The sequence below is a fragment of the Nannobrachium achirus genome (genome assembly GCF_963921795.1).
Source record: "Nannobrachium achirus genome assembly, chromosome: 9".
Lineage (NCBI taxonomy): Eukaryota > Metazoa > Chordata > Actinopteri > Myctophiformes > Myctophidae > Nannobrachium > Nannobrachium achirus.
In genome coordinates, this window is record NC_137818.1 from 64,278,697 (window position 1) to 64,300,928 (window position 22,232).

Below are 22,232 nucleotides of genomic sequence, written 5' to 3' on the forward strand. Positions count from 1 at the left end.
TGCCGAGATTTTGTATGTTTTTCTTTACTATGCAATGAAAAAAAATGATTTTTTTTTATATAATTTTTTTCCCCACAGAAACAGACACAGTTGTTGTGATTCAGTGGCAAAAAGAATTTTGTCAATCGGACAAATGGTTCCAGAGATAGAGCTGTTTGAATGAAAAAAATCACACTCGTGTGAACTGAGCGGTGGTGTGTGTGTGTGTGTGTGTGTGTGTGTGTGTGTGTGTGTGTGTGTGTGTGTGTGTGTGTGTGTGTGTGTGTGTGTGTGTGTGTGTGTGTGTGTGTGTGCCCCCTGTGTGTGTGTGTGTGTGTGTGTGTGTGTGTGTGTGTGTGTGTGTGTGGCCCCTGTGTGTGTTTGTGTGTGAGTGTGCCTGGCCTATGCCTGGCCTATCCTGAACAACAGCGCCCCTCCCTTAACATGTGTGGTCAGAAAAGGTTACTGCAGGGCCAGGCTACATACCCGGAGACAGACAGACATACAGACAGACAAACAGACAAACAGACAGACAGACAGACAGACCCACACACACGGCCACGTATAGGAGCGTTGTGACCACCGCTCAAAAAGTGTCCATCCACTAGAATGGACACACATGAACACACATTTTCTCAATCAGCTAAACGAGGGAGCGAACACACAAACAGAGAAAAGCATCTCTCTGATCTCAGGTCATTTTGACATCTTAAAAAAAAAAAAAAAAAAAAATGATTTTTTTTTTTTTTTTCTATGTAAAAAACACAAAAACCGTCATAAGCCGTCATTGGCACACAGGGCTATTGGAAAAAAAACGTCATAAGCCGTCATTGGCACAGAATGAGTTAAAAGATATGGAAGCGCTGTTTAATGTCTGATTTGAAATTGTGTATTGTTATGCGGTGCTTGACAATAACAATATTTGAAACGAAAAAAAAAAAAAAAAAAAATGTTTGGATGTGCCGCTAAACATTTCAATAGATCTCATAAAAAAATTAACTCTGGTGGTGTGTGATCATAAACTAAAACCATGTCCGCTTTTGCCATACCTCCTATTAGGGCATTCACGAATAGTGATTTTTAGTATTCGAATTATTCAACCTCAAAGTATTCGAATAGTCAGGACTGGCCAAACTGTCAAATATTAAGTAAGCAAGAGGCGAACATTGTGAAAATAGCCGATCTGCATGCTCACAACATGTAGATCTGCTATTTTCACAATATTTATCTGCGGAATCGAGTCACATTAAATGTAATACCTACAATTCCAAGTGCTTGTCAGGGTCCCCAGTTCAAATATGTTTATTTTGGGGGTCGAATAGTGACTTTGATATTCGAATATTCAAATATTTGGTGAATGCCCTAGCGTGCATCTCTTGAACATTTCAATAGTTCTCATAAAAAAACTGTGTGTAATCATAAACTAAAACTATGTCCGCTTTTGCCCTACCTCCTATCCTAGGTGTAGAAGAGCAGGAGGACTTCAGGAACCTGCCGATCTGCCCCACACCTGAGGAGATGCACGAGGACCAGAGGCCATTCCTTAGACCCAACCTCACCTCTGAGCCCTATGCCAGCAACCACCTCTACCTCGACACTCACTTCCGGCTGCTGAGAGAGGACTTTGTGCGACCGCTTCGCGAGGGCATCCAGCAACTACTCCAGAGACAAATGGCCAACGACAGCTCGCTGAGGAGGAAGCGCCTCGATGACATCACAGTGTATCGTGACACCCGTCTGGTGGAGCCAGTGTGTACGCATGTGGGCGTGGCCTACGTTGTTCAGTTTGACCCTCAGCCTTTTAAGGTTGGTAGCTGTGTCGACCTCTGTGTTTTTTTCCTATGCTTTCATATTGGATAGATAACAGCAATACTGTTGTCTTTATCAACCTCTGTATCATAATGGTCTGGAGCAGGGGAGGGCAACTTTGATGATGGAGAGGGCCACTATATTTTCACACTCACTCCAGAGGGCCACATTGCATATACAGTAAAAAATAGCCGATCTACATGATCAAAACGCGTCGCATTGAGCTTGTAGATATGCTATTTTTGCTATTTTTGAATTGGAATCGTTAAAAGTTTTTTTTAAATTAAATATCAAATGCATTTATATGTTCTTATGTTAACTTAATGAACTTACATTTGAATACATTAGACATAAAAAGACTAGTCCTAGTCAGCTACTATATAGACTGAAGTAATTAAAGTGAGTTGTGTTTGAATGTTTGGAACAGCTGAAATCAATCAATATATAAGTATTCCAATATTGACCAGCGGGCCGCATTAAATGAAGGTGGGGGCCTCATGTGGCCCCCGCGCCGCCAGTTGCCCATGTATGGTCTGGACTCTGGAGTATCTTCAATAAATCCACTCAATTGTTGTTGTTTTCGGCAAATATACATTTTACATTTGTAATAAACCAAATAACTAATTCCATCTACCACACGCACGGACACACGCACACACACTTTCCCAACAGGGTGTACGGTGGGAGAACTCGAAGAGGCTGATCTATGGTTCGCTGGTCTGTCTGTCGTGTGATAACTTTGAGAGCTTCCTGTACGCCACGGTGTCAGACAGTGAGCCCAGGGGCCTACGGAAAGGCAGGGTCCAGCTTATCTTCACTGAGGAGAGCAGAGACAAGTTGATGGCAATCCAGGTGAGACGGTCCGAAACTGTAAAGTGTGTTTAATGGCCATTAATAATGGTGGCATGCAGGGCCGGCGAAAGCCAACGTTGGAACTAAATATTTTGAGATGCGGGTCCGTGGCCAAATAAATATCAGTTTGGCAGGCTTGTCAACTCTCCTGGATTTCCCAGGAGTCTCCTGGATTTTGAACCCCTCTCCTGGGAGTCTCCTGGATTGGCAAATCTCCTGGATTTCTCCTGGATTTTGTATCAAACTCCCAAAATTCACCAGAACACAGGAAATTACATCTACTATGTAATTTTTTTTTTCTGGGGGAGGACCCCCAGACCCCCCGCTTTAGGGGTGGGGCAATGAATGCAAGAAAGATCAGACACATATTCACTTAAGTAATGAATTAGAATTAGAATTAGAAGTCATCATTAAAGATGTCCTTTGGTTCAGTCATCAATACATGCGTATAAAACATGCACAAAATTCACCAGAACACAGGAAATTACATCTACTATGTTAAATGTTTTCGGGGGGAGGACCCCCAGACCCCCCGCTTTAGGGTTGGGGGCAATGCATGCAAGAAAGATCATATACGTGTAATGACTTAAAGATGAGAAGTCATTATTATTCACCTACATTTCGCATTTTAAGGCTGAAATTGTACCAGTGCTAGTAAAGCAAGCCTGATGAAAGTATCAAACATGCACAAAATTCAACAGAACACAGGAAAATATATATATCTGTTAAGAGGTTTTGGGGAGAGGACCCCCAGACCCCGGTAGGGGAGTTCCGCGCACCCCCCCAAAAATTAATCTCCTGGATTCTGACCGTCCAATGTTGACAACCCTGGTTTGGGGGTCCTTCACATGAAAAGGTTTGAGAACCACTGACATAGTAGTCTCTCAAGAACAGACTAACTGAGCTTCCAGTTAAGTGAAAAGGACCTTTTCTTTGACGATGGCTAGCCAGAATTGCTGACATAGAAACATAGGTTTTTCTAAAAACCTTAGAAGGATTCAAAAGACACTTATAGAATCGGGTCAAAATTCAAATTTTCACGATTTTTCAAAAATAGCTCTACAAGCTCGCGCCGCGCTCTGAGCTTGTATATCTTCTATTTTTCAATAGTTAAAGCATACAATAATGATACACAATAATGTGTACCCGTTCTGAATGGCTTAAGTCATTTTGCTGGGGACCCCCTGGAACCCCCCCAAGGACCCCTGAGGGTCCCCAGACCCCAATTTGAGAAGCACTGAACTATAGAATAACAAAAATGACCTCATCCTACAGGCAGACCGCTTCCTGATGGTGGAGAGCACCGCCTTCTTTGAGGCCTACCGTCATGTGCTAGAAGGCTTGCAGGAGCAAGAGGAGGCCTGTCTGCCCTTCCAGAGGTACTGCATTCCAGCATGCGTTCCTGGCCTACAGGGCAGTTGATGGACAAATAGTGGCCATCAAAGCAGTTCATTGGGTCACATCTAATTGGGTTAATGTTAGGTTAACCGTTAACTGAGAATAAGAAATTAAACACAAAAAATTAATGGACAAGTACGGTGGCTCCATACTATTCTTTTTAGGGGTCATTGTCAAAACTCAATGGGTCAGTAACATTTGATAGCAAAAAGATTTACACCTATTTATAACACCTATTTATATGGGTAAATATATATACTCTGCACTGATAGAGGGCACTGCAGCTCCATTTTATTTTTCCAAATCCATGTATGCTCTGTACAGTCTATGTAGTTCTCAGGGAAAAGAGGCTAATTCACCAGTTATCGCTGTCATATTCGTTATCAAACTTGAACATTGCCAGTGGAATATTGTCGGCACACCCTGACACAGTCACATACCACACTATTTTGTTATAGAGCCTGCATGCAAATTAAAACACTGTGCTGGATAGTTATTCTTTGACTGCACCAGGTGAGCAATATCTAAATGTGAGGGCTGTACACTCCAAGAATGATAACTATAATGACTAGTCCTTACCCGTTCAAAGATATGAGCTCCGAAATGATGTGCAGTGTGTGGGTTATGGGATGCACTGTGCACACAGTATATGAGGGATGGAAAGTAACTTTAACTGGTGCTTGCATGATAATATGTTGGAGCATCAATGTAAGAAATACCCGTTTTGTTTAATGGCTACAGAGATACTGTGTACCGATCTGCATGATTTTGGACAACATCTGTAACAGGGCCAGACACCCCCCCCCCCGCCTACACACACACACACACACACACACACACACACACACACACACACACACACACACACACACACACACACACACACACACACACACACACAGAGCTGGTTAAACATGTTGCCTCATGCTAGATGCAGATTAGATATGCCTCATGCTAGATGCAGAATAGATAGTAGATACACCATAAAAATGCTAATATACAGCATATGATTTGTGAAAGTGACAAACGGGCTTCACAGTTATGTCAGGTGTGTTCATATGCTAATGGTGATGCGATTTCAGATCAATTGCTCCAGCCACTGAGGAGAAACGCTGTGACAGACACTCACTCAGACAGACACTCAGACAGACATTCGGAAAATTATAGTATAGATAACTAACAATAATGATGCAGCCACACTAACGTTGTTTAAACATGTTGAACGTGGTACCCTAAATTGAGATACTTTCCATCATTCATCAAATCCCTTAAAATGATCCCAACAATGATATTGATGATCCACCACTGTCGTTGTCGTTATAGTTTTGGTGTGGCCTCTGGCATACACTTGAGTAAGAATATACCGGTATATATTTTTAACTAATCTATGATTATCATTCTTGTCTTGTTTCATGACAAATGAAATGATGGTGAATATAATCCCACCTCCGACGCTTCATAGGTACATCGTGGACTGCAACACTGATGTGCTCCCCCCAGCCTATCTGAAGAAGAGAGGAGATACATACAACATGTCATCCATTGTTCATCCTGAGCACCGGAGCAGCATTCAGCCGTTCCACTGTCTGAAGCCAGAGGCCTGGCCCAAAAAGGAGGTGCTTGGACTGGATGAGTCTCAGATGAGAGCCCTCCAGCTGGCCCTCACCAACGAACTGGCCATCATTCAGGGACCTCCTGGCACTGGTAAGGCAGGGTGTTCTCTTAAAAACCCATTTAGAACGGGTACACATTATTGTGTATCATTATTTTATGCTTTAACTATTTGCCGCGCTGCAAGCTTGTAGATCTGCTATTTTTGAAAAATCGTGAAAATTAGAATTTTGACCCGATTCTATAGGTGTCTTTTGAATCCTTCTAAGGTGTTTTGAAAAACCTATGTTTCTATGTCAGCAATCTGGCCAGCCATCGTCAAAGAAAAGGTCCTTTTCACTTAACTGGAGCTCAAGTTTGTTCTTGAGAGACTACTATGTCAGTGGTTCTCAAACCTTTTCATGTGAAGGACCCCAGGAGGACCCCTCAGAAACAAAATTTGAGTTACAAAGGTTCGCTTTGAAAATACATATATTCAAAGATTTGCACACATTTTCACGACTTTTTCAAAAATAGCAGATCTACAAGCTCGCAGCGCGGCACTCGAGCTTGTATATCTGCTATTTTTCACTGGTTAAAGCATTCAATAATTCTAGGCCTAAATGTAACAGTTTATTTTTCTATCTCTCTTTTTTCTTTTTTTCCCTTTTTTCCCTTACTCGCATTGTGCAACCAAGTAGGGTTTAAGTCATTAAACACAATGTACGTACACGCTCAAACTTGCAACTTGTAAAGTTTTTGAAAATGTTAGACAATGTTACTCAGGTTGAAAGTGGTCAAGTCTGTCTGTCTGTAGTTTCTTATTATTATATAACTAATGTATTTCACCTATGAAAAGTACCAACAAGAGCTTTTGTTAAATAACTACATTGGCTCCATTGGAACTGAAACTCCTTAAACTTCATTACCTGAAAAATTGCTTTGGATTTTGGACAGTTTCCGGCTGACAGCAATGTATAATGTAAATCCAGATGGATGCTATAAAAACAAACTATGGACTGAATTGTTAGGCCTACGGCTGTCAATACAATAACATTGTTTGCAGATAATTGAAATTCACTAAAATGCTAGTAGTAGTACTTAAAATGAACCTCAAGTAGCAATTTATTTCAAAATATCTGTATCATTATAACTGTGTTTGATTGCATTTGTGTAGCAATTTAGCCCCTTTAGCCCCCTTCTCAGATTTTATTAACCCATTCAGGCCGGGAACACATTTTGCTGTTTGGGAGGGGCTTACAGTACATGTACAGTATGTAGCAACATATTTGTTTTTGTAGGCTATTTCTGATGTAATGTATGTATCAATTCTGTAGCTTTTACTTAAAATCCCTAACACCCTTTTGTCTCCAGGAAAGACCTATACAGGCCTGAAGATTGCTCAGGCTCTGTTGACCAATGAGGGACTTTGGAGCAGTGGTGCACCAATGCTGGTGGTGTGTTTCACTAACCACGCCCTGGATCAGTTCCTTGAGGGTATGTTTGTCAGTGTCACAGTCAGTGTCACAGTCAGTGAGGTCATGTCCTGAAATGCAACTCAATTAACAATTTTGCTGCCATTTTAAACATAGCTGTAGTAAGCAGCTGCCAAATTGTCCTTACCTTTTAACGTGGGCACGCGCACGCATCGTGCACAATCTGTGCACGACTCATCTAGTAGACGTGTAGACTCGGTGACAGCTTTCGAATAAAAAAAACCCCATTGAAATAGACATATCCGTTGCGAGGCTGTATCCCTGCTTATCCGCCACTGTTTACATTAAAAAACATTGGAAACATCCAGCTGTGCGCTATGGTAACACGTGGACACGTTCGCGCACATAGCAGACGATATGTGCACAGATCATATGCCAGGCGGGTAGTGGAATTAAACAGCTAACAAATAAAAAAAACAGCGATGGGATGGAAGCTACGATTGGTCCATAGACAGGATACGGAAACCTATAGATCCGGTCTAAAACGGAAATAGGGCCGGATACAGTTAGGAGGCGGGCCTAAAGTCTCCGATACGGCCATAATCCGCGATCATACTTTTAATTGTCTCATAATGATTAAAGCTAATTAAATTTCCGGGATCGACGGGCATAGCAGCGCGGTACATTGGGAAATCTCCGGGATCGACGGGGATCGCAGAGTATGAGTTAAATTGTACTTTGACAGCACAGATGGAGTGCTGTTACGGAAGAAAATGTTCCCTTTTCTCTCTATTTTGATTCAATGTCATGAGCTTTAAGGGTTAACCATGTACACATTAAAAAAACACTATTTGGTTTATGACAAATCAACTGAAAATGAAAAACACCTTAGGAACACTTCACCCGTGTTTTCAACCTTATCTTCAAATAATCTGTCTTCTCTAATCCACTTTATAAGATGGTACATATTTCTGTATTTGAACTACATGTACAAAAAAAAAAAAAGAAAACATTTTCCAAACTTTCTTTCAATGTTGCCAAAATCAGGCCTTTACTATCGCCTCAAGGCCTGGAAAAACTCATCTATATTATTATTTCCTCCCGCTTGGACTAGTGTAATTCACCACCTGTAATTGTCTAATTGACTGTAGAATCGATTTTTTTGGTCCCCAAGGAGATTACTTGTGACAAAGACCTTCTTATTATTCTCTAGGAAATACAGAGTCAGTCGATGCCTTTTAAAAGCTGCCAAAAATGCACTTGTTTCACCAGCACTTTAACTTGTGTTACTCTATTTCAATGTGATGTTTTTATTTCTATTGTATTTATTGTACAGCACGTTTATTGTACAAACCATTTGTTTTGAAAGGCGCTATATAAATAAAGTGTACCTATTACCTCCTCTATCTGTGACACAGGTATCCTTAAGTTTCTGCCAAAGGGCATCGTCAGAGTAGGAGGCCGGAGCAACAATGAAGCACTGAAGAAATTCAATCTTCGGGAGTTGACTCACGACCTGCCGTGGTACCTCCGCTCTGCAAAAAGAGAGGTGAGTCGGTCTGGTATGAGAAAATTAACACCTATTTGATTATGATTAACATAACTACACAACAATGTGTTTACCATGGCATTTTGAGAGAATGGCCCAATTATTCACCACAGAAACATTGAGAGACAGGAGCTCCAACAGGTGACATGGTGGTGTCCAAATTCTCCCTTTTGCAAATCCCGCCCCATTCTGCCCTGTTACTATGATGGGACATTTGACCCTGGGCAGATTGTTTTTATAGTGGCAGTGAATGGGATTTTTTTATTTTTTTATAGCCTCATTACAGCTATATAAAGTACCAAAGGAAAAACATCTAGGTGATATTAATAAAAAGGGAAGACAAAGGTACAGTAGTTACATTGCAAAACAGGGGGTTTACCCGAAAATATATGTTTTAATTTGTTTAATCCCAGTGGGACAGAATCCTCTTTGCAGATTCTTTTATAGTGGTAGTGGATGGGATTTTTTTTTTCTTCATAGCCTCATTACAGCTATATAAAGTACCAAAAAAAACACATCTACGTGATATTAATAAAAAGGGAAGAAAAAGGTACAGTAATTACATAGCAAAACAGTAGTTTTCCCCCGAAAATAAATGTTTTAATTAGTTTAATCCTCTGGATCAGAGATAGAATAGAAATAGAAAGAGAAGCGCATTGCATCTTGGGTAGGAAGAGGACAGAACTATAATGTTTCTCCTCACATAATAGGCTGGCTTTTCGTAATTCTGCCCATTTAAAATATATGTACCCAATCGTGACTCTTAGACCATTGATAAGGTCCATGTGAACTAGTTTGTTGAAGCTTATTCATTATGATGAGCGAGATCGCCCCCTACTGCCGCGGCCGTACTGGACAAAGGTCGTGCTCCGCACTGTGGACAGTTTTTGAAAGCCTGAAACAACATTCTCCACTGCACAAACTCCACCCCCGATAGCAAAAAGTGAATGGTTTTTTCTGATTGGCCAGTCAGGGAGTCTCAGGGACCAATCAGAAGGCTGACAAACGGTGAATTGGCACATTTCTTTCCAAAATATAAATTATCAAATATTTGGAAAATGTTTTTACGTAAGTATACAGTGCATGATTTGAACATGCTTGAACATTTGCCAATTAAGGCATAATATTTTACAATTGCTACAAACTGCTACAAAACCTGTGTAACCATGTCATTTTGGGCATAAACAAGAAGTTGAAGGGTAAATTTAAGTCTGATAAGGATGATGCATGTTCAAATCGTGTACATTACTGAAAAATACTTTCCAAGTTATTATTATTTTTTACATTAAGGAAAGAATTGTCATCGAGGTGCCCACTCTTCCTAGGTGCCCAGACTGCCCACTCTTCCTGTATCCAATGTTGCACTTGCTCCTAAATGTATTGTACTTGGATGTACAGTATTGCACTTGCCCATCAAGATTCAACAAACATGTTTGTATTTTCTGTGGCTGACTCAAGATATTCAAGATATTAAAAACCTTTGAAAAAATTAGCCAATCTACAAGCTCACAACGTGTCAAGATGCGACTCGTTGTGAGCTTGTTGATTGGCTATTGTTGAATAGCTGAAGTATAAAATACGGTTAAAGTGGCAAACATATTTTGATGCTATATTAACTAGGGATGGGACAATACGAAAATGTCATATCACGATTATTGTGACAAAATAAATCGCGATTTACGATATTATCGCGATAATCAATATCCATTATCCTGGGGCGGAACATTTGCCAAAAAATAGCAGATCTACACAGCTTGTAGATCTGCTATTTGTTGGCAAAGAGTGAAAAAAAGACAAGTATCAAGTATACCGGTACGTATATTATAAGTACCTTTTACCAATTATAGAGGGTTTAAGTGGTAATATGCAGCTCAGCAAATAAAAGGTGAATTGATCCCAGTGCATGACGGAGGACGATATCACGATATATTAAATCTCCACGATACGATTATCGTGAGTGTTTTTTATCACGATAAAAGACAATATCGCTTATCGTCCCATCCTTAATATTAACACATTCATCTGGGGTCCCCCTGGAACCCCCTCAAGGACCCCTGGACCCCCACTTTGAGAAGCACTGCCTCAGTGCACTGTGTGTGTCTCTGTATTGTCTCTCTCACTGCCTCAGTGCACTGTGTGTGTCTCTGTATTGTCTCTCTCACTGCCTCAGTGCACTGTGTGTGTCTCTGTATTGTCTCTCTCACTGCCTCAGTGCACTGTGTGTGTCTCTGTATTGTCTCTCTCACTGCCTCAGTGCACTGTGTGTGTCTCTGTATTGTCTCTCTCACTGCCTCAGTGCACTGTGTGTGTCTCTGTATTGTCTCTCTCACTGCCTCAGTGCACTGTGTGTGTCTCTGTATTGTCTCTCTCACTGCCTCAGTGCACTGTGTGTGTCTCTGTATTGTCTCTCTCACTGCCTCAGTGCACTGTGTGTGTCTCTGTATTGTCTCTCTCACTGCCTCAGTGCACTGTGTGTGTCTCTGTATTGTCTCTCTCACTGCCTCAGTGCACTGTGTGTGTCTCTGTATTGTCTCTCTCACTGCCTCAGTGCACTGTGTGTGTCTCTGTATTGTCTCTCTCAGATCTACATGGAGCTGGATGAGGTGAAGAGAGAGATAAAGCCTCTGGTGGTGAGGCTGGGGTGCAGCCTGAAAGGAATCCTCCAAGAGTCTTTCCTAGAGACCTTCATGTTAAAGGAACATCGGATCAGCCTGCACCGCCCACTTCTACCTGTGAGTAATGCTGGCAGAACATAACGGGTTATTATGGGATATCAACCCATTTAGGCCTAGAATTATTGAATGCTTTAACTATTGAAAAATAGCAGATATACAAGCTCACAGCGCGGCACCGAGTGCCGCGCTGCGAGCTTGTAGATCTGCTATTTTTGAAAAAGTCGTGAAAATGTGTGCAAATCTATGAATATGTATTTTTAAAGCGAACGTTTGTAACTAAAATGTTGCTTCTGGGGGGTCCCTGGAAGGAAATATTTTGAGATGGGGGTCCGTGGCCAAGTACATATCATTTTGGGGGTCCTTCACATGAAAAGGTTTGAGCACCAGTGACATAGAAACATTGGTTTTTCAAAAAACAATAGTTAAAGCAGAAAATGTGGGTGAATCCTTGTACCCAGGGCCCCGAATTTGGTGAGACACCCCTGAACACGTCTTTGCCCGATGGCCTTGAAGGCGATGTAAACTTGCCATTAAAGGGGAATTTCGGTAAAAAACGACTTTCCTACCTTTCAAATGATGATTCAGGAAGCTTCTGGGTTGATCCAGGTGTCGTTTGACCCATAGCAGCATTTTGTTCCATTTTCGATTTTCTCCCCTGCACCCCACGGCTCCAAACGGCACCTCTCGGGTCACTTTATAATCCGGTTATTATTCTCGCGCAAAACTCACTTTTCTCGCTCGGTCTCAGTCCCTCATACTGTTGTTAGCATATCCGAGCTACACCAGCTCCTGGTCGCCGCCATGTTTGTTTACAAAAAGCTCAACTCTGAACTCTCAGCCCAGCTAGAGAAACACTCCCGAACGAGTCACGCGATACAAAACGGGATTTCCCAGTGTTTCTCTAGCTGGGCTGAGAGTTCAGAGTTGAGCTTTTTTGGATCAACCCAGAAGCTTCCTGAATCATCATTTGAAAGGTAGGAAAGTCGTTTTTGACCGAAATTCCCCTTTAAGTGTTTGTGTAATGTCCCTCCTTCTTAGGATCAGGGTGGGTTTGAGGCCGGTGGTGAGAAGATCATAATGGAGTGGTTGGGCATCGATTCCACTGTCTTCCAGCGGAGGGCGACAGAGGAGGCCATTGGAAATGGAGGTGAGGTTTTAAAGTGGAGCCTAGTCCACAATATCGTCGTTGTCGGGTGGAAACCTTGTATGTCGTTTTTTATTTATCATTTTAAAAATGATTTAAAATAGTGAAAATAGCCGATCTACAAGCACACAACGCCTCGCACCGCGAGGTGTAGATCTGCTATTTTCACTAGTCTTGTGCGACAGTCTTGTATGATGAAGCTACTTTACGAGAAAACATACAAATTTGAAACTTGGAGATACAAGGTTTCTGCCTGACAGTGACGATATGTTGTATGGTAAACTAAACTCCTGGGATAAGAACAGTCAACGTTTCCCTTTAAGCTACTGGCAAGCTATTTGAAATACACTGTAAAGGCATATCCCTGCACACAAGCTAGAAAACAGATTTGAATTTGAAGTGTAATCTTTAGTTTAAGTTATGTCATTATTATTTTCTGCTGCAGAGGGAGCTACAGCGGAGGATGAGGAGATGCTTGGAATCATGGAGCAGGCCGGTTGGATCCAGGCTGAACGGATCCTTGAAGACTTCCATCCCAGATTCGACCGGGACGAGGAGATGGACACAGGCGTGGCAGGACTCGAGGAGCAAATGCTGGCTTTGAACATTGACGATACTGAACGACAGGCAGACCCAAGCGATGAGGGCTGGGAGGTGAGAGAAAACAAGCTGTGCCATATGCCCTACATAAATAGCTCATTTGACCAATAACAGCTTTATTTTTTTAGATTATGCATAGTGATTAAAATGTTTAAAGTACACACTGAGGTGTACGTGGTCAATCAGGTAAGATTATGGCTTTAGCATGGTGTAAAATAAGAAATTTAAATGAAAGTGCAGAATAAATATTCAATATTCAAACGATTCAGAAAAACATTGTTGTCCAACACCTAGGTTTGGGGCACCCAACACAACAACATGATCATTAATGATTAAAAAAACATTAATGTGGGTTCAAACCTTGCCATGCACCTGTCTGTTTGTTTCCATAGACGCAACGACAGCAGAGGAGAAAGATCAGGGACAGAATCAGGAAGGAGCTGGACCTGAGCTCAGACATGACTGAAGCGGAGGAGAAAGAAGTTCTGGATGTTTGGCTTCTCAGTCTGCCAGACAGATGGAGACTCTATCGGTACGGCTGCCTTTTTAACCTTAACCCTAACCTTCATCGTTCTCGAGTAGGCGTGCACCCGTACGGTATGCCCGCTGGTACTGCACTGGATACTCTAAAAACATATACTTTCTCAACCTAGCGTAAAAATTACACAACAATACATGCCATCAACAAATACAATTTCTTTCAGGCTATTAGTCCTTGTCCAATTCTCCATCTTTGAGGTGCTTTATGCCAGGGGTCTTCAACGTTTTCAGGCCAAGGACCCCTTAGTTGAGAGAGAGATGAAGCAGGGACCCCCACAACCTTTTTCATATAGATTCCATATAGTTTCATGGTTTGACAGCACAATCATCAGTATATGTCAATTTGTGTTTTCAGATACGTATTTAACTTCTTGAACCGTCAATACTTAACTTGACATGGTACTTAGTCTGCTCTTTTTCCCCCTCTACACCAAACATCTTTGGTCTACAAACTCACAACGCCTCGCGCTGCGAGGCGTTGTGAGCTTGTAGATCGGCTATTTTTGGCTAAAATGATCAGAATATGGACTGACGCTAGGATTCAAGTGGTTAATAGAAAAAAGCAGGAAAAAGTTTCTATCACACAAAGATTTGGAGGACCCCCTGTAGTAACTCTGAGGACCCCCTAGGGGTCCCGGACCCCCTGTTGAAGACCCCTGCTTTATGCTGTCATATTATGGTTTGACTAACAATCATCTATCTACTGTCTGTGTCCTGCCACCTTCTGCTGGTTTGATTATAGGTTAGGTTTGTTGTCTTCTTGACCACAATGTACTCTAGCATGTTATTAGACAGATGCTAGGCTCATTGTTTACCTGGTATCCTATTATTTCAATGTACAGGTTATTATTTTTGTTGGCTGACATGCTAGGTTATTGGATTGCCTGTGATCCTAGTTTACTGAGGCACTACACTCTCTCTGCATTTTATGTTTGTGACCTTGCTCTGGATGAGAGCGTCCGCTAAATGCCTAAATTGTAAATTGTCTGTAGGTTGTGGGTTGCGCGCTACAGGATGGCACTGCGTAGCGAAGCCCTGCGGCCTGCTGAGGCCTATCAGCATGTGGTGGATCGACTAGCTGACGTACAACGCAGTGACCGTCTGTGTGTCTTGAGGAAGGCCAAGGTACAGTATTACCAGTAGAAATATATCGTCGTTGTCGGGTGGAAACCTTGTATGTCCAAAACCGTTCTTTTAGCATTTATCATTTTAAAAAATTACTTAAACTAGTGAAAACAGCCGATCTACAAGCACACAGCGCCTCGCGGTGCGAGGCGTTGTGTGCTTGTAGATCAGCTGTTTTCACTACTTCTGTGCAACGGCCTTGTATGATGAAGCAGGGCTTCGTCATACAAATCTGAAACTTGGAGATACGAGGTCTCTGCCCGACAGTGACGATATGCAATGTACTACAGTATGTACTATATGTAATATTGTTTATTTTAGGTTCAGAGTTAAAATGGAAAATCTGCCCCTCAGGTCATTGGCATGACAACGACCGGAGCAGCCAAGTCCCGTGAGTTGATCCAGGAATTGCAGCCGCGGCTGGTGATTGTAGAAGAGGCGGCGCAGGTATTGGAGGCCCACATTATTACTGCGCTGGCGGAAGCCTGTGAGCACCTCATCCTCATCGGAGACCACCAGCAGGTCAGGAAGCACCACTCACTGTCTGTCTGTGAATCCCACATGGCAATGTCACACACAGTACTTACTAGGGCATTCACGAATAGTGATTTTTAGTATTCGAATTATTCCACCTCAAAGTATTCGAATAGTCGAATATTCGACAGGACTGTCCAAACTGTCAAATATTAAGAAAGCAAGAGGCGAACATTGTGAAAATAGCAGATCTACATGCTCACGCGAGGCGTTGTGAGCATGTATATCTGCTATTTTCACTATAATTTTATCTGTGGAGCCGAGTCACATTAAATGTAATACCTACAATTCCAAGTGCTTGTCAGGGTGGGGGTCCCCAGTTCAAATATGTTTATTTTGGGTGTCACAGCCTAAAAAGGTTTGAGAACCCCTGGTATAGAGCATTAACAAATTCATCTACCAGGGGCATTGATTTTTTTTTAAATAAGCGAATATTCGACTTCGGTGAACAACGTTGAATAGTGACTTTGATATTCGAATATTCTAATATTTGGTGAATGCCCTAGTACTTACCAATAACCATGGTATATTGTCCTTATATCAAAGCTTAGGGGCATTGTGGAAATTATAGATAATGAAAAACTATTTCATTGCAAGAATACAAATGAAGAAGTAATCCCGACTTCTATGCCAACATTTACATTTAGATATTTTCTTTAAATGTGTCAGTATCATTCTGCTCTCTACATGAGTGTTGTGAGTGTGGCTTGGTTGAATGTCTTATCACCTGTTGAGTATGCATGTAGACAGCCATCCATCTAAATAGTTGTTTGAGCGTTGTGTGTATTAGCCAATTGTATTTGTATGGATATCCGTGCTCATATACATAAAGTAACTGATGTCATGGACAAAACGTAGATATGCACACGTGTCGTGTTTGCACCGCTCACTTCGCACACTTAAGTTTACGCATGAATAGCATAAGATTTAAACGTATTGTTTAATATGTTTAAATCTTATTTTGGGCACAAGAGGGCTTGCCCGCTGGAGTTTGTTTCATTTCAAATGGTTTTAACTGCCATGGCATGCCCCTCCCCCTGCATAATTAAGCACATAAATATAGAATGAGGGGCATGGCTGCAGTGAGGCATCAGATTATGTAAGATTCCTCGACCAGCTGTCCGTCAGTCTGCCCGTCAGTCCGTCAGTCTGTCTGTCACACGTCACACTTTTGCCCTGCTCATATCTTAGCAACCGTTGCCCCGATCCATGCCAAATTTTGCATACACACTTCTTGTCTGCCAAACCACAACCTCCACCCATAGATTCTCACATGACCCTCTTCTAGCGCCACCATGAGGCCAATTCTTGCAAAACACATTTATGGACACTGCTCCTACAGATTTTGCCCTAAAATCATGCAAATCGGTACACAGTATGTCTACACTCATGTCATCAACATGGATCTGTCCCATATAGCGCCACCATCAGGCCGATTTTTTCAAACACATTTTTGGACACTGCTCCTACAGATTTTGCCCTAAAATCACGCTGCGACCTGACGGTCGCTTATCTCCCGATTAGGGAGTCTTACTGGTGTAAGATCCTTTTTTTAGACCTACAACATTGCTGTAGTTTTTAATATAATAGAAATGGCAGCGGTTGCTGTGTGCATGTAACTTAACAGTGATCTCTATGATGTCTTCTCAGTTGCGGCCCAGTGCTACAGTATATGATCTGGCAAGGAAATACGACCTGGAGGTGTCCATGTTCGAGAGGCTGATCAAAATGAACTTACCCTTTGTTAGACTCAACAGCCAGGTTTGTGCTTCTTTTCACACATCAGCAAAACTGTCAGCTGTCAAGCTGTCATGTTAATTTACGCATGAATACCATAACAATCAATGAATTTAATATAGGGAATCTTTCTATCATGCATTTGAAGGCATAAGTGTAACTGCACTTATGCCTTCACTGCATGTTTTACTTTAGAGCAGTGGTTCTCAACCTTTCCAGGCCGCGACCTCCAAAATAATTATATTTTTTACACAGGGACCCCCCCACCCTGACAAGCACTAAGAGTTGAGGCATTACATTTTGTACACGGTTCTATTGTGAAAATAGCAGATCTACATGCTCACAACGCCTCGCAAATTGCGAGGCGTTGTGAGCATGTAGATCTGCTATTTTCCCAATTTGTGCCCCTAATATGAGACAATTTGGCTAATGTTTAATTTGTCATTTTAGAGGCATTAAAAAGTCCTTAAATTGTCACTTTAGAAATATGCATATACCCTCTATACACTTAAACTTTATGTTTGTTTGTTTACTGTTGAGTGAGAAAACAATGTTGCACATTACGGTAATCATCTGGGGACCCCCCAAAATAATTTGGAGACCCCCCTGGGGGTCCCGACCCACAAGTTGAGAACCACTGCTTTAGAGTTGTGCCGTGTTTGTGCAATGTGTGTGTGTACAGTACAGTACAGTACAGTATGTGTTCATGTTGGTCTACAGCATCGCATGAAGCCAAACATTGCCTCTCTTCTGACCCCACACATCTATGCTGAGCTGGAGAACCACCCCTCTGTCATGGCCCACGAAGACATCATGGTGTGTTTCATTTTCATCTCCACTACTGTCCATGTGTGGTCTAGCCCAGGGGTTTTCAAAGTGGGTGACGGGGCACCCTGGGGTGCCGTGGCGGCAGTCCAGGGGTGCCGCGAGATAATTTAATATTTTTAATTTATTTGGACACTTGAAAAAATATTTAGTATCATTTTAAACTTAAAGTACAAAGTTATTTTCAGTCAGTTCTAATCAAAATGGCTATTATCTCAACGTTTTCCTCGCAACATAATCGCTGAAATATCATCACTGTCGGGCAGAAACCTTGTATCTCCAAGTTTCAAATGTGTACGTCTTTTGGTAAAGCAAAGCCCTGCTTCAGCATACAAGACTGTCGCACAAAACTAGTGAAAACAGCCGATCTACAAGCGATGCGAGGCGTTGTGTGCTTGTAGATCTGCTGTTTTCACTAGTTTATTACATTTTATAGATGATAAATACAAAACGAACGGTTTTGGACATACAAGGTTTCCACCAGACAACGACGATATGCTATAAATATAAGGTGCTGGGAGTGAAAATTATAATGTAGGGGTGCCTCGGATTAAAACATGTTAATGGGGTGCCCTGAGACAAAAAAGTTTGGGAACCCCTGGTCTAGCCCTATGGAATGTATGGAATGCATGTGCTAAAAGAAAACACAAAATTACAAAACAACATAGTATTACAGTATATATATATAAATCAAATTTGATGCCCATATTAACTGTAGGAATTTTGTTGTTTAGTTAGGCTTGGTTAATAGATGGAGATTATAATGTATTATTAAAGCGATCCCTGGCTAATACGACAAATATGCCTTAACCCATTCAGGCCGGGAACACATTTTGCTGTTTGGGAGGGGCTTACAGTACATGTACAGTATGTAGCAACATATTTGTTTTGTAGGCTCATTTCTGATTTAGCCCTATAGGTTAGGCCTAAATGGGTTAATACATTATAATTGTCATCTATAACTACAATGTAAAATTAAAAACACCTTAAATATTTTATTTCTTCTAGAAATAGCTAATTTTTAGGGGAAATGCCTGTCGCAAGTTGATGATGTCATAAAACCATGTGTGGTCTATCCCTATGGAATTTATGGCATGCATGTGAAATAAAAACAAATTTCATACTTCCTATGGTTAATATGAGCATCAAATCATTATTTCAAATGTGTGTTTTTTGCACATGCATGCCATAAATTCCATAGGGATAGACCACACATGGTTTCATGACATCATGAACTTGCGACAGGCATTTCTCCTATTGAGTGAAAGATTATCTATTTCTAGAAGAAATTAAATATTAAAGGTGTTTTTAATTTTACATAGTTATAGAGGACAATTATAATGTATTAAGGCATATTTGTCGTATTAGCCAGGGATCCTTTCAAAATCATGTCTTTCTTATTGAAATATTATCTCATAACTATTATCATCTTTGAAATATGACAAATTAACCTTTCCCCCATTTAAATTATATTCTGTTTATCAGATCATTCTATACCATGAATATGACAAATACATATCTTACAAATGATATTTATCATACAAATGATTGCCTTGCAGGGCCTTAAAACCAATCTATTCTTTTTGGAGCACAATCACCACGAAGAACACATGAGAGATGGAAAGAGTCACCAGAACCAGCATGAGGCCACGTTTGTAGTTGCCCTGTGCCGCTACCTTCTCTTACAGGACTACGAACCAGAGCAGATTACCATCCTGACCACCTACACCGCCCAGCTTCTCTGCCTGGGAAGACTCATGAAAACCGAAAAGTCCTTTGCCGGGGTCAAAGTGCACACGGTGGACAAGTACCAAGGGGAAGAGAATGATATCATCCTGTTATCTCTGGTCCGCAGCAATGCAGAGGGTAAGGTCGGCTTCTTGAGAATCCCCAACCGCGTTTGTGTGGCGTTGTCGCGTGCTAAGAAAGCTCTCTACTGCATCTGCAACTGTGAAATGTTGGGCGGAGTCGAGCTGTGGGCAGGCATCTTCAGTACCTTGCGGGAGAAGGGCGAGATCAGGACAGCTCTCACCCTCCGCTGTCACAACCACCCAGACCGTGAGGTCGAGGCCTCCTGTGCTGAAGATTTTGAACAGGCTCCCGACGGAGGCTGCACACGACGTTGTGAGTTCAGTTTGGAATGTGGCCACCCTTGCACATTGTACTGCCATCCTCGTGACCCTGAGCATAAGAAGTACCAGTGCCCTGAGAAATGTGCAAGATTTCTCTGTGATTTGAAGCACGGGTGCCCACTCCGGTGCCATGAACCATGCCCTGAGTGCATGGTAATGGTTGAGAAGACCATACCAGAGTGCCAGCACAAACAGATGGTTCCTTGCCACCAGGACCCAAAGACGTTTGCCTGTTGGGAGCCCTGTCAGAAGAAGCTCCAATGTGGGCACAAACAGATGGTCCCTTGCCACCAGGACCCAGAGACGCTTGCATGTCAGGAGCCGTGCCAGGAGATGCTCAAATGTGGCCATGCTTGCACCGGTACTTGCCACAGTTGCCACCAGGGACGCTACCACTTCGCTTGTGCCCAACGGTGCGAACGTCTTCTGATCTGCTCCCACAAGTGCCAGGAGATATGCGCTCCTGATTGCTCTGCCTGTCGCAGGCCTTGCGAGAACCGCTGCGTCCACGGTAATTGCACGCACCCGTGTGGACATCCGTGCACACCTTGCACAGAGCCCTGTGCTTGGCAGTGCCCTCACCAGAGGTGCAGTAAGCGTTGTCATGAGCCATGCGACCGCCCGCCTTGCGTCCAGCCCTGTGACAAGATCCTGGACTGTGGCCATCCCTGCATAGGCCTCTGTGGAGAGAAATGTCCCAAGAGATGCCGCATCTGTGATGCAAATGTCTTTGGCACCGAGGACACCGACAGGACCGCTTTGTACGTCCAACTTGAAGACTGTGGACACATCGTTGAATCAACAGCTATCGACTCATACATGGGGATGGGTGACGTACAGCAGTCTAATGAAGGGGAGCAGGTGGCCATAAGACTGAAAGACTGCCCTGAGTGTCAAACTCCCATCCGAAACAACCTCCGCTATGGAACCCAAATCAAGAGCATTCTGACCGAGATTGAGAAAGTCAAGGTGAAGCTCAGCGTGGGGCAAACAGATATCGCAAAGAAGAAGAAGACTCTGGAGAAGCGATGGAAGATGAGCAGGCTTCAGATCGCTGGCTACATGAACATCACAGCTGAACTGAGCCCTCGTCATCTCACCATGAAGGACCTGTGTATCCTTGAAAACAAGATGGCCTTCCTCGAGAAAGTTGAAAAGCTCAAAACGATCCAAAAGAAGCACATGTCTGGTGAACAAGGACTCTTTGAGGGGGAAATCAAGAGATTTGTGATGTGGCTACTCGACCTGAAGCAGAAATTCACTGGCCAGCAGGTCTCGGATCTACAGCGTGAGCTGAAGAGGCTGATCCTCTTTGCTGACCACGACATCCGTTGCAACCCGTTAGTCAAAGAAGGTGCAACGCCTGGTCCTTTTACTGAGCAAGACCAAGTGAAACAGGCATTGGAATGTCTGGAGGATATGATTCACGAGATGGAGGCGATTGTCCCAGCCATACAGATGACACCTGGCCATTGGTATAGATGCCCTAAAGGCCATGTCTATGTTATGAGTGAAGGTGAGGGGGCAACAGAGAGTGAGCGCTGCCCCGACTGTGAGCTGACTGTGACTGAAGCCAACCCGTAATACTTTGAACCAATTCAAGCAGTTTGACATTCCAATCCATCGCTGAAGTTTTATATTTTTGGGGGACTTTGATTTAGTTTTTCTTTCCTTATACCTGACCTTTGATCTTGATGTTCTGTACTCGATACTGCCTGTTATTACAGTAATATATTGTTGTCTACGTATTTTTGGCTGTTTTGTTTGTATTGATCGATATCCTGTTCTGTCATTTCATGCTGAGTGTTGCATACTGTTCTCCTTGACATTCACAGAAATAAAAATTTCTATGGCTGTATTATTTTTTATGTTCTGTTTTTCCACAAACACCATTGCTTATTGAAATCTGTCTTGATTAAGCAACAAACACTATGCATGTGCAATATATCAAGCTATAGTCAGAAGATGTGAACTTGGATGATATAAATTAAAATGGCTTATGAAAATTATAACCTTGTTATTGACCAGCTGAACTGAAAAAATCTATCATGCACACAATCATAATTATGAAATGTATGTACTAGGACAAATGGGCCAATAGTGTATTAGCATTCAGATAATGAAAAATATGATGGGCTTTAATTGAACAATAATTACTGTATATATGGAATTAAGGAATTGGAAAGTAGAGTCAGAGTTCAATGGCCAATGCAATGGAGGAGGTTAACCACTTACGGTACGCCCTATTCAACATTGTCAAAAATAGCAAATCTACAAGCTCACAACATGCCACATCTTGACAGTTTT

At 42.2% G+C, this 22,232-nt stretch overlaps 2 protein-coding genes across 2 annotated transcripts in view; both read left to right on the forward strand.

Moving 5' to 3' along the window:
* LOC308291064 (NFX1-type zinc finger-containing protein 1-like) overlaps positions 1-22,232 on the forward strand; it is a gene marked incomplete at both ends in the record, with an annotated part of 53,132 nt that overhangs the window by 2,855 nt on the left and 28,045 nt on the right. The window contains 3 exons of the mRNA XM_080732977.1: positions 1,442-1,785; positions 2,461-2,640; positions 3,916-4,019. Of these exons, the coding sequence (XP_080589103.1) occupies positions 1,442-1,785; positions 2,461-2,640; positions 3,916-4,019 (628 nt within the window). The remainder of the gene's footprint in view (positions 1-1,441; positions 1,786-2,460; positions 2,641-3,915; positions 4,020-22,232) is intronic.
* LOC308291785 (NFX1-type zinc finger-containing protein 1-like) lies at positions 5,466-21,509 on the forward strand (the record flags this gene model as incomplete). Its single annotated transcript, XM_080733918.1, has 12 exons — positions 5,466-5,742; positions 7,003-7,125; positions 8,483-8,613; positions 11,196-11,345; positions 12,327-12,435; positions 12,878-13,086; positions 13,425-13,564; positions 14,565-14,697; positions 15,052-15,219; positions 16,882-16,992; positions 17,689-17,784; positions 19,353-21,509. The coding sequence occupies 12 exons, from the start codon at positions 5,466-5,468 to the stop codon at positions 21,507-21,509; spliced, it is 3,804 nt and encodes a 1,267-aa protein (XP_080590044.1).